General features: G+C 57.6%; 5 protein-coding genes across 5 annotated transcripts, besides 1 other annotated feature; all 5 read right to left on the reverse strand.

Moving 5' to 3' along the window:
- Nucleotides 1–88: 88 nt before the first annotated feature.
- LPMP_320220 (hypothetical protein) lies at nt 89–2,401 on the reverse strand (the record flags this gene model as incomplete). The annotated part of the gene is made up of 1 exon (XM_010703408.1): nt 89–2,401. One exon carries the CDS (start codon nt 2,399–2,401, stop codon nt 89–91), a length of 2,313 nt encoding a protein of 770 aa, XP_010701710.1.
- An 830-nt stretch (nt 2,402–3,231) lies between these two features.
- Nucleotides 3,232–4,569, reverse strand: LPMP_320230 (hypothetical protein; the record flags this gene model as incomplete). Its single annotated transcript, XM_010703409.1, has 1 exon — nt 3,232–4,569. One exon carries the CDS (start codon nt 4,567–4,569, stop codon nt 3,232–3,234), a length of 1,338 nt encoding a protein of 445 aa, XP_010701711.1.
- A 993-nt stretch (nt 4,570–5,562) lies between these two features.
- Nucleotides 5,563–7,146, reverse strand: LPMP_320240 (hypothetical protein; the record flags this gene model as incomplete). Its single annotated transcript, XM_010703410.1, has 1 exon — nt 5,563–7,146. One exon carries the CDS (start codon nt 7,144–7,146, stop codon nt 5,563–5,565), a length of 1,584 nt encoding a protein of 527 aa, XP_010701712.1.
- Nucleotides 7,147–8,108: 962 nt separating this feature from the next.
- Nucleotides 8,109–8,688: a repeat region.
- A 474-nt stretch (nt 8,689–9,162) lies between these two features.
- Nucleotides 9,163–12,237, reverse strand: LPMP_320250 (hypothetical protein; the record flags this gene model as incomplete). Its single annotated transcript, XM_010703411.1, has 1 exon — nt 9,163–12,237. The coding sequence occupies one exon, from the start codon at nt 12,235–12,237 to the stop codon at nt 9,163–9,165; it is 3,075 nt and encodes a 1,024-aa protein (XP_010701713.1).
- A 2,256-nt stretch (nt 12,238–14,493) lies between these two features.
- Nucleotides 14,494–14,766, reverse strand: LPMP_320260 (dynein light chain, flagellar outer arm, putative; the record flags this gene model as incomplete). Its single annotated transcript, XM_010703412.1, has 1 exon — nt 14,494–14,766. One exon carries the CDS (start codon nt 14,764–14,766, stop codon nt 14,494–14,496), a length of 273 nt encoding a protein of 90 aa, XP_010701714.1.
- Nucleotides 14,767–15,310: the final 544 nt, after the last annotated feature.

A 15,310-nucleotide genomic window follows, 5' to 3' on the forward strand; every position in this document is an offset into this window, starting at 1 on the left:
CACCAACCGCATGCGGGAGTGTAGTGTGTCGCACGACAGCCCCTCAAGAAACACAGCCACACAAAAACCCCAGCCCCACCCCCACACTTCACTGGAGGACAAACTCAGACGTGCTGCAAACGATAGCAGGGGTGAGAACCAGCGATGCGATGTTGGTGCCACTGACGCTGGGCACGCGCACTAGCTGCATGCTCACCTGCACTACCCTCTCCGAGACCTCATTCCACTTCGCCTGCGCCGTGACAATCAGGCAGAGAGGGCTCAGCGTTCCATCGCGTGCCACGGCAGTGGCAGCAGAGAGAACAACCCCAGAGCAGTTCACTGGGCGCACCTCCACGAGATCTCCCGCAGGGACGGTTGACGGTGTGTCGTGCGCATCTGTAAAGAGGTAGAGCACTACCCGCGCCTCGGTAGATCCCGGAGACCACGGAAGAGCGACTCGGCAGGGAAGGGCCGCCGAGTGCGCCAGCAACACACGCAGGGAAGCATAAGGCAGCTGCTGGGTCGCCGCAGAGGTCAATGCCGCGGCATCGCCGACGTACAAGTACACGTTTCTGGCGAGGAACAACCCGGAGTGCGGGTCGTTCATGAACTCCCCCTGTATGGCCTCCTCGCCGCTACTATCATCGTCATCGCTGTCCTTCGTTAGGGCCTCCCAGACACTGGTGGCCGTTTCGGCGACTTGCGCAGCAACGGCGGCCTGCAGCTTGCCAGCGCCCTTTCGCGACTGTTGGGAAAGGGCGCTCCGCTTCCTCCTGTAGGATTCAGCCACAAGACAGCTCTGCTGACACCCGCCGACAGAGGGCAGCTCATCGGCGCACACGCCGTTCCCCATGAGGCTCGAGTCCAAGACGCGCACACCAGCTGCGAAGAGTGACCGCTGCCCGGGTGACTGAATGGAGGCGGCTAGCACCTTTGTCAAGGAGGCCATCTGGCACATGCCGCCTGCAAGCAGGACCGTATCCACAGACCCCTCAGCCCAGGTGTCTTTGTACTTTTCCGAAAAGGCTTGAAGAGCGTTGTTGAACATGTCCACCAGCCCCCACTCGCTCCGAATGGCGTTTTCCAGCTTGTTCTTCGTCATTGTCTGCGTGTCCATTAGGTCCATTCCTTCGTAGAATGCCTCCGCCTCCACCGCGACAGAGGTAGCTTGCGGGTTTGTATTGAGCGAAACCTTCTTTTCGGCAATCAGCAGGGCCAGACGGCGCATCGACCGTGGCGGGATTACCTCATGAAGAAGCTGGGTGGCTGGGTGCTCGGTCGAGCCGATGGTGGGCAGTGTGTGGTTGAGACGCAGCAGAGCACTGAAGTTGCGCGACGGGCTCGCGAAGAGGCGCCGCTGCTGAGTCATGTACTGCGCCGCCACCCTTTCTGCCAGGGCCACATCCAACGCGTCGCCGCCGCTGCAGGTGCCTACGGCAAAGTAGCCCTCACCCACGGCGCTGCTACCCTTTGTGAAGCAGCGGTAGGGAACGCTGTGATGCCGCGGGGGGCAGACAAGAGTCCCACCGCGGGAGCATAGCAAAGACAGGCAGAGAGAATGTGCTCCCCAGTCTACTACGAGCATATTGTGCGGAGCAGTGGAGAGGAGTCTCGGCACACGGCGCTCCTCCGTGGCGGCATCGTACGCAGCCACCACCGCCTCATCACTGAAGACAACACTGGTGCTCAGCACAACGGAGCTCAGATGCGACGACTGCACTGCCTCCTTCAGCCACTCCACAGTGCGCCCGCGGTGGTCGACATGGGCGCAGCCAGCAGTGCCTGGTAATGCGTAGCGCGGCACCACCAGCGTCAGAAAGAGCCTTGTCGTGCTCGATGCGGCGTCTCCGCTGCCGGTGGTCGTCGTCAGTCCACATACGCCGTCTACGGAGTGCTCTTTGATGTGGTTCAAGAAGCCAATAAAAAGGTCCTCGGCAGAGATGAAGCTCGTGACCGGGTCACCGTCTGATCCTGACGTGTACTCGAACCCGAGCCGCCGCTTGCCAGAGGCAGCCTGGGTAAGCCGGCAGTGGCCCTGATACTTCTGCTTCGATGCGGCCTCGATTACCTGCAGCAGATCAGATGTGACCACCTCTGGCTCGGTGGTGTCGTCTGCCTCCGCCTCGCGTAAGTGCTGCGCGTCCGCGATAGAGGCAGCAGCAGCGGCGTAGGCGAAGAGGTAAGGCACGACTTTCTGAGGCTGACGCGAGTACTGGTGGAGGGCGTTGTCACCGAAGAGCAACTCTTGCTCCATCAAAGCTGCCACAACAGGGGTATTGCGATGGCCGCTGGAGTTGGCGATGACCTTAATAGGAGCTGTATCAGGCACCACAGCCGTGCCGGTGGTGCTGCTCACCGGTGCGACGGCAACATAGCTGCTCGACGCGCCGAGTGAAATGCTGACGGCATACAATGACATGGTTCTACTTCGGTCGACGAAACAAGGAATTCAGCACCGGAGAGAGTTCCTCGAGACAGTGATGACCTGTGAGTCTGTGGGACTGATGATGCGTGTGCGTGCGTGTGTGTGTGGGGGGGGGGGGGGAGGGGGGTGCCTATGTCTGTACGTGATACCGCCACACGCCACGCCCGTTGATGATGGGTGGGCGAGCACTGAAACGGACGTCGGCAAACCCGGAAGAGAAGAAAGAAGGAGGCAAAGACAGTGCAAGAAAAGGGGGAGGGCGTTGCACAACGCGGCGGGGAAAGAGAACGATGAGGAGCACGACGACAGGCTTTTCATTCCTGGAGAACTCGTATGAAGGGGTGTAGAAACGAGGGGCACGAGATGGCAGTAGAGAGGCGCTCGTTTCTTGGTTAGCCTCAGCGCTCTGGTGCACTGCGTAGCACGAAACAACAAAAAAGCGCTAAACATAGCGTCTATGTCTATGCACAAGTGTGCCTCTGCTGAAGTCGCCACAAACAGCCCGTTGTGTACAGCAACGGAGTGGCACCTCTCCTCTCTTGCTTTTCCTTTGGGAGAGGGGTGGCAGAAAGAGGATGAGTGCCGGGAAACCGCAGAAAAAAGTCGCTGCCGACGCCTATCCAGGTAGGAAACACGGTCCCCTCCCCGCATGCACACAGAGCACTCACCACGATAGAGCCACAGCACAGCTGCTGCTCGCCACGAGACCGCCAGACATCGGCGGGTGTGCTGCGCGAGAAGAAACGCAGGCAATGTGAAGAACGGACACCACAAGAGGAATCCTTAGGCAAGAAGAGGGGGAGAGATGCAGTGCCACCACTGAGCTACTGAGCGTCGAGGCTCTCCAACTCCTTCGTAATGTTCTCCAGAAACGTCGTTATTTCGTCCACATCGCTGGCAGAAGTGAGAACGGCTCGATGAGCAACAGGGGGTGGCGCGCTCGCCTGTAGCCCATCCACAGGCGAGCGCGCCACAGCCTGCTGCTCACGGACAGCTCGTAGAGGTGGACGAGCAACCAGAGTCTCCTGAGCTGCCTCCTGATCATGATTGTGTTTCTGCGCGGCGAGGGGTTTGCTTAACCGAATCGACTCTAGAGTGTGCTGCACGTCATCTAGCCCAAGCTCCTTCATGGTTGCCGCCATCTCACCGCTCTCAACGAGAGACGGCAGCTCAAAACAGAGGCTCTCCTTGTACTGTTGCAGTGCCCGCTGCGTCTGCTGGTGTTGCGCAAGCTGCTGGCGGAGGAGGCGGCGTGGTGTGGCAAATCGATGAGAGGAGCCGCGCTCGGTGCTGCCTGTTAGAGGCGCAGCTGTCACGGATGACCCTCCGCCGTAGCTCCGCTCGATGGCCGCGATAAGATCGTAGAGCTGCTCCTCCTGCCTTTTGAGGCGCCGCTCCAGCGTCCCCACCACCCTCGCATGCTGCTCCGCCAGCGACTGAGTCTGCTCCTCAACGCGCAACCGCTGACGCTTTTCCGCCACAAGTACGCGCCGCAGGTGCTCGGCTTCGCTGACGGCAGTACCGTTGCCGGTCTCGTCTGACGAAACCTTGTCCAAGAGATCCAACGTCTGCGACTCTTCCCGCAGTCTACCGCATACGTCGCGCAGGACGCTCGCCTGACCGGCAGCATCATTGGTGCGCTGGGTTGCAAGAACCTCGCGCAGCTCCTGAACTTCTTTCATCAAAGAGGCGTTCACCGTCTCCAGCAACTGAATGCGATCGATAAAGTGCGCCTCCACCCTGCGCACAATGCGCTCGATTTCCAGTGTCTTGAGATTGGCCTCCTGCTGTCGGTCCCCTGCGCTTGGAACGTCGGGGTGCGAAGAAATCTGTCCCTCATCCAGTAGAGCGGCAATGCTGTGGCTAAGGTCGACCAACTCATTAAGCATGTGATGCACCGAGGCATCCCGCACGCTGTTTCCCTGCACCGCCTGAGCCTGTCGCTCTAGGGCCGTGATGGAAAGCGCATGCGCTGCAATCGGGCGTGGACGCGAACGTTCCTGAGATCTGTACCGCTCCTTCTGCAGTGTACTCGTATTACAGCGCCTCGCAGACACCCACTGTCCGTGCGGGGTAGAGGAGGTCAAAGCGTGGAGCTGCGTGTAGCCACCTTGATGCACCCCGGGATGCCCGGTTGGGGTTGTGAAACACTTGCCTCGCATGGCAGATGCAGCCCGCAGATGCTGGCGATACCCTCTTCACTTACTGGTGGATGATCAGCTGTGTATACGTATGCGAGTATGTATGTGTGTGTGGGGGGGGGGAGGGGGAAGGAGGGGTCGGTGTGCAGCTGTGACCAGTTGGTGTTACTCTCCTTTGGCGCACGTCAGGAAACGAAGTATGGAGCTGAGTGGGGGGAGTTCTGCAGGGCTTAGAGACGCTACAGCACCGCCTCGATGGATGTTACGTACACGACAGCACCAGCGCAGAGTGTGGTCAGCTGGACTCGCTAAACTATTGGAAGCAGTGTTGGTCCCCTCAGGAGTACTGAAAGACGAGCAGTAGAAGACAGAAGAGGTGAAGTGCGGCACGAAGAAGATCTGCAGCATGAGCATGAGCGCAGAGTACGCAGAGACGCTTCCTTATTTAATTAGGAGAATACGCATGGTGCATCCCAAGTAAAGAAACTCAACGGATGGAAGTGCTGAGTGAGCTCACGTCATGTGTGGGTGTGGGTCTGTGAGTTGCTGCCGAGTGAGCATCCACAGCAGTCCATGAGTGCGGACACTAGAATACACCAGAACAAACTAGCAAGGCGCAACCAGCAACCCTGGGGCACCGGCACTGTTCTTGATTGGGGAAGAGGTCTCGTGTAACACATTATAATCAGTGTCTCTGTTGGCACGTCTGCTGCACAGCACAAGTCATACTCCAATACGTAAAGATCAAACAACTCAGCTACCCCACAAACAAAACTCTGCGCAGAGGAAAAGAAGACGCAGACGCGCACACACGTAGACAAGCACACAAGGCACGAAAGAGGTAAGAGGAGATTGTCTTCCCACAAACTGATGTCGCCACCGCCGTGAACCAGCAGCGCGCCACATGCGTGGTGCATATTTCTCTGCCCAGAGAAGCGGCGGCTGTATCATCACACAGTCCACCCACTGCCTTTCCTCTCCACGTGTGGCATCTCACCGTTTTACCGAAGCATACTATGAATCGCTCTTCTCATGCCTGTGTGTTTTATGCTTCTTCTCCTTCTTGTGTTTTTTCTCCTTCTTGTGCTTCTTCTCCTTGTGCCTCTTCTCCTTCTTGTGCTTTTTTTCCTTGTGCTGCTTCTCTTTCTTGTGCTGCTGCTTCTCGCGCTTGCGCTTGCGAGAGTCGTTATAGCCATCATCGTCATCGCCGCTATCGTCGCCATTGTCGCCGTCGCTCGAGTCATCGCTCTCTTCCTCCTCATCCTCCTCGTCACCCTCGTCGTCGTCGTCGTCGCTAACAGCGTGAAGACCAGTGCGCACCACCTTTACCTTGGTAGCGAGGTATCGAAGGAGCCCGTCCTTCTCCTCCTTTGCAATACCCGAAAAGACGTACTTCTCCTCGCCCCTCGCTCCAGCGGTGAAGATGGTGAGCTGAAAGGTAGCCTGACCACTCTCCGACTCGTCCAGCTCCACACGCACGACATCGTTGAATAGGATGCGGGTGGCGGGGCGGTGCAGGTAGAGAAAGCCGCTGTTGACAACGTACAGCAGCCCCTCCGACCCGTGAAAGAAACAACGCATCGAGGACTGCGAGTGGCCAGTGAGCACAGACTTATACTCCTTGTTGATGCCGCCGTACGCGGGCACCTTGGCGATTGCTTTGAAGGTGCGAGTGAGAATGTCACTCACACGACCGCTCATCGTTGGCACCAGTGACGGCACCTCGCCCTCCTTCACAGGAGGAAGGTGGAGCGTCTTGTCGATCTCGTCTTGTGTATTGAGCTCGCAACGCCACGGGTGCTCCTCATCCAGTGTCAAGCCGGCAGGGCAGGAGATCACAACGTGGTTGTACGCTGTCGTGCGAATCCTCAGCGGGTTCTTCAGTATCAGCACGACGTACTGCGGCACGCTGTTCGCGTCCACCTCCTCCGCAGCGGAGAAGTACACGGGGACGTCGCACAGGAACAGGTTCTGAATGTCGGAGAGGGGAAAGCTGAGGAGACCGCTTGAGGCGCCCTTCCTCTTGTCCTCCAGAACCACGTTGTAGTTTGAGATCACAATCTTATACTTACCAGACGGGTACGAGAGAAGCACGTCATCGAAAGTCGCCACCACCTTCTCATCGGTATGCTTAGCTTGACCACTGCCCATCGCGGCGAGAGCGAGCAGCTTGCCGTCCTGGTTGCCACTGTCGTGCTCTTGGAGGAACTGCTCCTGGTACTGCACCATGCCGCTCTGAATATCTTGCAGAATAACTTTGCCAGCCATCTCTGTTTCTTCATAACCGACGCACACATTGGGCACGGCGAAGCGGATTGATGTCAGCTCCAAGTCGCCTGCACCAACTGTCGGCGCAGGCCGCATTGTGAGACTCACGTCATTCTTGGTGGTACCAGAAGCGCTTGAGATGGCGGAGATGGGAATGCTCAGTATTGGATGTGGCACGTAGTTGGGGTTGTCTTTTGCCTTCCCTTTCGGCAGCGCGAGCAGCTCAAGGACAGACTCACTTTTCCCCGCCTCCATGCCGCCCTCGGCCTTGACCTCCACCTTGGCCGCTGACAGCTTCAGCTGGCCCCAGTTTTCCAGTGGAATCCACATGTTGCGTGTACAAGAAATACGCGAGATGAGAAGAATCAACAGACTGCGACTCGTCTCCTCCACGTCGGCCACAGAAAAAGTAGGTGAAACCCTGCAGGCCTGCTACAGCTGCAAAGCAAGCAAAGGAATCGGCACAGTGCAGCGTAGGGAACGGCGGAAAAGGGGGGGAAGTTGATGAACGAAAAAACCACGCGAAAGGTGGGTGGCGTCTGCGGCAGTTGTGACAACGCGGAAGTCGTCACAGAGGCACGTCGTGCTCTATGCGTGAACCCAGACTGAAGGCTTACACCCCACCGCTCACGTCGCTCAGGTGGCAGTAGCGAAGTGAAGGGGAGAGCGGAGTCTGTGTGGGTCCTCTTGTGCCTGTGTCTCTTGAAAGGGGACTGGGTGCGCAGTGTATACGTAGATGTATGGGGGTCGGTATGGCTATGCCTGTATGGATGCACGCGCTCCGCTGCTGTGATTCTGAGCGACAGCACAGAGGAAGCAGGCAAGAAAGGAGAAAGACGGCTACACCAACGTCAGGGAGTTCAGCATCGTCACACACACACACACACGCAGAGAAGACAAAGGTGGATTGGTAATGACAAGTGAAGAAGGCGCAAAACGCTAGCACGAAAATCAGCACGGCGGCAGCGGCATAGACACGTGGAGTGCGGCAGCAAGCGAAAGGCGACGCGATGGCTACGTGTGTGAGGGGGGGGGGGGGTAGAGCAGGGAGGAGCAAGAAAGGATAACGGCATCACAGAGAGTATGCACCTGTCCCTCCGCAGAAGGGTAGGCGTAACGCACGTCGGAGTCTCGCCTCTTACCAACGCAGCACCGCCTTGCAGTGTGATGTTGAGGAAGAGCTACGGAGATGGCGAGCTAACTCTACGTCCACGACCCGTAAGCATATCCAACAGTGAAGCAGGAACACAACACAGCGGTTTCTCACTTCCTTCTTTCCAGAAAAAGGTAAGCCCTGATGACAGGAGACGCCCCAGCGCTCCTCTCAGTGTCGAGTGGGTCCCCCCTTCCTCCTCTCACTCTGCGGGGGGAGGGGGGGAGTCAGACAGCCACCCCGCCCCCTGCCGAGCCGACCCTGGTGGCGACAAGGGTCAGGCACCTAGGACGTGGGGGGGAGGAGCCCGAGCGCCGCATCGCACCACATGCCGACAGCTCGGTCGTGGATGGCGATGCGCCAGTGCGACCTGCGACCGCGAGGACGCTTGTGCCATCCGTGTGCTGGACAGGGTGGCAGCGCGACTCGAGCGGCACCCCGCACCCGGGGCTTCGCTGCCTGCTGGTGTGGGGAGCCTGAGCGTCACCCCGGGGGCGGCCGGCATGGTGGGCGCGGCTGCGAGGCGACCTGCGGAACGGGGTGTGTGGATGGGCAGAGTATGAGCCTGAGGCCGTGCTTGGGTGGCTGGGTTGGCGCACTGCTGTACCGCGTGCATGCTGCTGCTTCGCAGCACGCGATGGGCCTGCGTCGAGCTGGGGGGGGGGGGCTCGAGTGGAACTGGAGCGCACGTTGTATGACGGGGAATTTATACGTTGAAAGACAAACGAAGTAGGCAGGAGGAAGGAAAGGGGGTCATTCGCGACAACTTCAGTCGGCCACCGCCAGCAGGAGGACAGTAATCGCACACGAAGAAAACAAGAAAAACGCAGCACAACACAAAATCAATGGAGGCAACAGAAGGTGGCAAGGGGGGGCGGAAGATGAAACGCGAACACAGAGAGGAGTTCTTTGGAGTGAGAAAGAAGGTGTCTTGTGCTACACAGCGAGAAGAGAACACAAGTAGATTAGGGATGTGCAGGAGAGAAGGGACGTGCGTGCTGCCTACACCACCTAAAAAACTGCGGAGAAGCACAGCAGGGGGCATGCCAGGAGTGCTTCGCCGGCAATAGTCAGAAAAGGAGCTCTATTCTCACGCATCATCATGCAAAGACGCGGCAAGTAAAAAAAAAAGAGAGCGCACACGCACGTACAGACACACTCAAGTACGCACTATTGTTCACAAGATGCGCCCACTAATGCATCACGTAGAGAGCGGTCAGTACGCCCAGAAACAGGAGCAGTACGATCACCGCGGCTGTCGTCTGGCGGGTGGAGGTGACGCTTGTCTGCAGAAGCGGAGGAGGCTGCAAGACAAGGTAGAGGAGAGAGCGCGAGATATCGCTCGTGGTGCCGGGAGCAAAGCCTGTGACTTGAGCGATGGCAAGCTGCACAGCAGGGTCTTGTTTGCCCCAGCTCCGCAGGGCAGAAATGTACACATTGCTGCTGGGAGAGTTAAAGTACGGCGGGAAGAGCGCCCGTAGGAACGCACCAAAGCGTTGCGCCACTGTAGGGATCAAGTATAGTACGTAAATTTCGTTGACTAAGGAGAGGAGCCCAAAAAGTCGGCAACGGGTTTCGGCTACACCAGCAACGACACCGTGCTCCTCTTCATCCGTGCAGTATGAGCTCGCGCCATGGGCGTTGTGGCCCGCCAACTGAGCGTTAAATGTGAGCCGAAAGACATCCAGGTCAGCCATCCAGCGAAGTTTCAGTTCCTTCCAAAGGTCTGTCTCCTTCGACCTCTGCTCGGGGAGCGAAGCCGCGGCATTCAGTGACGTTTCTGGGGTCTGTGAGGGTGTCGGTGTTGCATTGGGGGTATGGTTCAACGGAGCCTTTTTGTTTGTGAAGGATGTTTTGTTGCGTTCTGGTGGCGTTGGCAGCCAGTGAGCTAAAATCACCGACGGGGAAGACGGCGCGGTGGTGCGCTTGGTGATGGCATCCGAATGCAACTTCTCCGTTCTACTTTCGCCGATGTCACTAGCGCCCTCCTCGGTCTCCCCTTTTTCCTCCTCTTGCAATACGTCTACAGTGGCTCCCTCGGCGGCGGCGTCGTCGTCGACCCCGCTGGCGTCACCTTGCAGATACGGTACCCCTTCGAAGCAGAGGAGACCACGGAACAGCGGCAGGTTTATCCAGTGGAGCTCTATTGGGTGGGCTCTTCGGCCTCCGAGGCGTCTGTGGTCCCTGTCGACGGTGCCCAGACTGCTTCGAATCTCCGCCTGTTCCTCAGGCGTGAAGAACGAGAGCACGTGTTCATGCCAAGCAACTTCGTGTCGGTACCAAAAGCTCAGCTCCGCTATCGAGTTTCGGAGGTACATTGCGGACTCGTCGATGTCGGGGTTGCCGCGCAGAGAAGTCGTCGTGGGCCGCAGCACCTCCTCCTCCAGCAGTCGCCACAGCTCCGTCGCGTTGTTCGGGCTGCCCTGATTGCGCGCGCGCAGAAGTTGCACCTCACGCTGACGGTAGTGGAGCATTGCGTTGGCCACCCGCAAGGCCGTACTGCGACGACGGGCATGGTTCGCCTCCAACGGTTCGTTGTGCAGAAGACTGCCCACGAAGCGGCGCAGCATCGCTACGTGCGCCACCTCCTCACTCGAGAACGCCTTGGCCGCGTAGTACTTGCTGCTACCTGGGACACTGTGGAGTGCCTGGGGAGGCTGCATCCAGTGCGAGGCACGCTCTTCTCTCGACTCCAGCTTACGGTAGCGGTCCATGAGGAACATGCTGCTGAAGGTGGCAAACACATGCTCTGTCACCTCCACTGTCTCGAGCAGCTCTTGAGTGACCTGCCGGCAGCTGTGGCGGTCTTCGTACTCGGCGGCCGACACCCACTCTGTGAGTTGGAAGTCCTCGCCCATCTCCTCCGTGTAGATCATCCACGCCGCTCCCCCCATGGAGTCGTGGTGCCCGTCCGTCGAGGGCGTGGGGGCCGTAAACAGTTCCATTGCCGGCGCCGATCTGAAGCTGGCTACATCATTCCACCCAGACTGCATCCGGTGAACCCAGCGCTGCACACCCGACCTGAATCGAGACAGAGACATCTTGTGTGGTGCAGCCCTCCGCCTCCTGGCCTTTTTACAGGCTTCGCCGTTGCCACATTGGCCTACGCCAGTTTTGGCGGCACCGTGGTTGCCTGCGCGCGACTTGTACGCCACTCTGAGCTGTGAAAAGAGCTGCGCCCGGTCGGTTGTCGTCTTTGGTGTACCGAACGCGGACGACATGATAGACGGTAGCGGTGGGGACTGAGTGCCGCTCTGCTGTTCACGTGCAATGCGCTGTGCACGATGACCACGTAAGGTGGTCATCTTGGTCTGGAGCGCGACATAGCGCTCCATCAGTTCGACCGCCGCCTGCTCGAGCTGATGCATGTAGGAACGACTCTCTTTCGACAGGTCCTTCCGTCTCTTGTTGTACTGCCGCAGACTCTCCTGACTGTTGTAGGACTCCAGTCTGATATTGACGTCCGACAGCGCGTGGATGTCGCGCAGCAGCTTCTCCGCGGTATGCGAGGATTTCTGGACGTGCAGGTCACCAAATCGGACATAGTGTCGAGTGAGCAGAGCAAGCATGACAACGATCAGCACAGCAGCAACATACTGGTAGACCTTGAGAAAGAGCCGCGCGTACTTGCCGGACGTGGCCCTTGGGGGGCTTCTGAGAGGGATGGTAACCAACTTGCCGGTAAGCTTGCTGCGCGACGAGGTCGATGGCGTCGCGCGCCTTGCAAAGGACAGTCCGACTGTCGTACGTCGCGTGTCGAGCTCTGGATTGCGGCTGGGTGTTGTGCGGGAGTTGTTCAGGCTTTCCTCCTTTGGTGCGTCCGAGGATGAGGAACTCACTTCGTCCTTCTCATCAGCCTTGTCTGTCTGCGGCTTTGTTGCGGCCGAGGATCCCTTCTCTAAGTCATCCCGTGCCTCATCCTTCTTGGACCGTTCCGAGGCTCTGTACTGCTCCATGAAGTGCTTGATCTGCTCCTCCGCCCCGAGAAGATCGTGAAAGTCATAAAAGAAGTACTTGCGAGAGGAAAGGAAGCGCTTCTTCTGTGCGGAAGGGGTGGGCGACAGCATCACAATAGCCTCGCTGCGCTGCAACACTACCACGAGCACACTCGTCGGCACCCCCTTCACCTGCTGCGTCTCGAGGCGGATTCGCTTCACATTGCTCCAGTCTAGGTCAATACGAAAAACAGAGGAGGTGAAGTAGAACTCCTTCTCCGTCGCGACGAGGTTGCCGCGGCAACTTTGGCACTGGCAAGAAAAGGTAAACATGATGGGTGAAGAACGCTCTGCGTGCGCCTACCACCCGTATGAAATCCCTCACACAACGAGTGTGTGGGTGTGAGTGTGTGTGTGTGTGTGTATTGTAGGGCTTACCACAGTGAAAAAAAAGGATGACTCCAGTGAGAAGCGGAAGGCTTGCACGGATATGCAGTCGCCTGCCTGCGGACGCGCCACCTGAGGCGGTGCGCGCAGCACAGAACCCAAAGAAAAAGAAAAAAGAGAAGACGATAAGTCGAGAATGGGGAGAGGGTAGGGGGTGAAGCACTTCCGGGGACAGGGGCACATCATTGTGGAGATGACGGACACCTGGAACGGAGTGCAGAAGAGCTCCGTACTCTGTTGAGAGTCCGTAGCTCCGCATCTCTCGCTGGTACACATAACAAATGGCATGGCTCGCCTGTTTCTTTAGTGCGCTGGTACCTGCTCATCCTCCAGCACGGACAACGCACAGGTGCTGGCAGAAGAACAGTAGGCCCCTCCAGAAGACGGGGGAGGAAAACAAGAGAGGCCGCGTGCCACGGAAGGGGGAGAGGGGTAAGGTGCCCATCAACAGGGCTGTTTTCCATACAGACCCGAGGCGAGCCGTAACTGCCATTTGCTAGGTCGATCGTCTCTGATAAGCGCTTGTCTCAAATCGCATTCTTTTTTCAGCTCTGACTAACACAGTCCGCGTTGGAGGTTACATGCAAAGATGAAGTGCTGCCGTGGGGGGAGGGGGGAGAAGGAAAAGCAAAAGATGAAAGAGGAAGAACAGTGAAGAGAGCGCCAACGAGAGAGGGGGGCACTGAGTCAAGGAAGGAGCTGAACCTGGGGGTGAAAAGAGAGCACAGTACAACTGCAGAGTTGCGCCCTCCTCCTTTCTATTCCTCGCCTTCACGGTTGCCTTCACTTCGTCTCAAGAACTTGTCCGCTCAATGCAAGACTGAGTCTCGAGAACCACCTCTTTCTCTCCTTCCCTCTCTGCCTGTCTCCGTCATAGCACGATCTCTTTTCGTTCATGTCACTACTGTTTTGCGTGCCTCTTGCTGCTCTCTCTTCCATATGCTCTATCCTTCCATGAACGCGAGAAGAAAAATGTGCGCAGAAACGCTCGCACGGGGAGAAATAGAGAGATGCACACGCACACAGAGACGTGGATAAACGCAGATGAAGAAGGGGAAGACAAAGGGTGGAAAGTTAAATACATAAATGTCCTTTTTGTTTGTTTGTTATTCTTCGGCCAATGACCTCTCCCCCGCACTACCCCCGCCCCTGTCTCACTGCCGTCTTTTATGAGGTCTCTCCTTTCGCGGCTGCACCCAACCCGACTCCGCACACTACTGCACTGCTGAGCACACGCCCACATACGTCGGCACTATTCGGAGGCGTCGTTGCATTACGCACTCTTATGCAGCAATGTTTTTCACGAGTGGATAAAGCGCACCAACGCCAGCGGCGTCCAAATCCACAGCACCAGCGCTATTTCTCCCTCTGTCTGTCGAGTGAGTGTCAAGCTCGGTAACGATACAAACTCCTCTGCGCACAAAGACAGACAACGCACCAACAAACCATGCGAATCGACAAAGAAAAGGGAGGCGAGGGCAGCTACGTGATGGCGGTGAGCGAGAGAGGGAGAGAGAGAGAGACGAGGGGGAACGAGGAGGATTTGATGTGTGTGTGTTGGGTGGGGGGAAGGGGGGGAGCAGACAGAGACACGCACACACACACACACACACAACAGCGGCTCAGCAAGCAAAAAAAAAAAAGACAAGAAAGTGCGCGAAAGGCATTTCGGAACGGAAAAGAAAAAAGTGAGAGCACAAGCACTCAATGGAGACGTGCCAGCGGCCCGCACGCACAAACCAAACGCGTGTAAAGAAGCAGCAGGCAGAGAAAGCGAAAGTCTATAGAACGACTCCCATCATCTTGTTGTCCAAGATGCCATCCCTCCTCGCCATTCTCTAGAGTGTATGTGTGGGCACGCCACACGGCGTGTTTCGATGTGCCCTCATCGCAGGCCGCCGCAGACAAACACGTGAAATGGAGAGAGGGCTACGATGGCTGCGGGAAAGGTAAACCCAAGAGCGCGGTGCCACCCCACTCGCCGAGATTGCGGCCGGCTCTCCATCGCGTCTCTCGCCCTGCTCTATTGTTGGCGGGTAGGTGTACCTCTCTGTCGATGGCAGATCAAGGATGAGGGGTGTGATGGACGGCGGCGTGAGTTCCTCCTTGTGCTCTTGTTATCCAATAAGAAAATGGTTGGCCTTACCCGCACTTGAAGAGCAACACAGCGACCTGGCCGAGGTAGAAGTACAGGAAGCAGTGGGTGTCGTGTGTCACAAAGCTGCCGAAGTTACGGCCCACAATGCAGTGCCACGTCGGCTGGTACTTCTTATCGAACTCCTTCTTGATGTAGGCGGCGATATCCTTCTCAATGTTGAACTTTTCCATTGCCTGCAGCGTCACCTCAATCGCGTCTGCCTGCATGTCCTCTGGCATGTCAGCATTCTTCACCGTGGCCTTGTGATCGTTGTACATGATTGCGGTGTGTACAGACGGGGGGCGGTGCGTAGAAGGAGTAGTCGCACTGAGGAAGAAGGGAGGTGGGATGGGGAGTGGGGTTCGAAAGAGTCAGCTTTGTCGATCGGCAGATGCTCAAAGAACAAAAAGGAGGGCACCAACGCAGAGAGGCGGTGACAAGAATCTACAAGGAAACTCAGTAGGCTCTCTCTCTCTCTTTGTTTGCCAATAGGGAAGGGGGGTTGGAAAGGCGTATGTGGAATGACTGCTCGAGCGCAGCGTAGCGTGAGACAGTGTGTCGGTGAAGAGAGAGCGGCGAATTGTCCAGCAGGCAGAGGTGAAGGATGGAGAGTCAGTCAGCATAAAAAAGAACACCGCGTCGTCGGAGGTGGGCAGAGGTAGGGGGAGCGAGCATGTGAAGGAGTAAACCGAGAAACGGTCGGAGGTCAGAGGCATCGCTTGGTGCGAGAAAAACAGTTGCGGCTCTGCCACGGGGTCCAGAGGGCACCCACTACGAAAAGACATTGTCTGTGTGACTGTGCGACACGGCAGAGTATCCACG

Source organism: Leishmania panamensis (assembly GCF_000755165.1).
Source record: "Leishmania panamensis strain MHOM/PA/94/PSC-1 chromosome 32 sequence".
Taxonomy (NCBI): Eukaryota; Euglenozoa; class Kinetoplastea; order Trypanosomatida; family Trypanosomatidae; genus Leishmania; species Leishmania panamensis.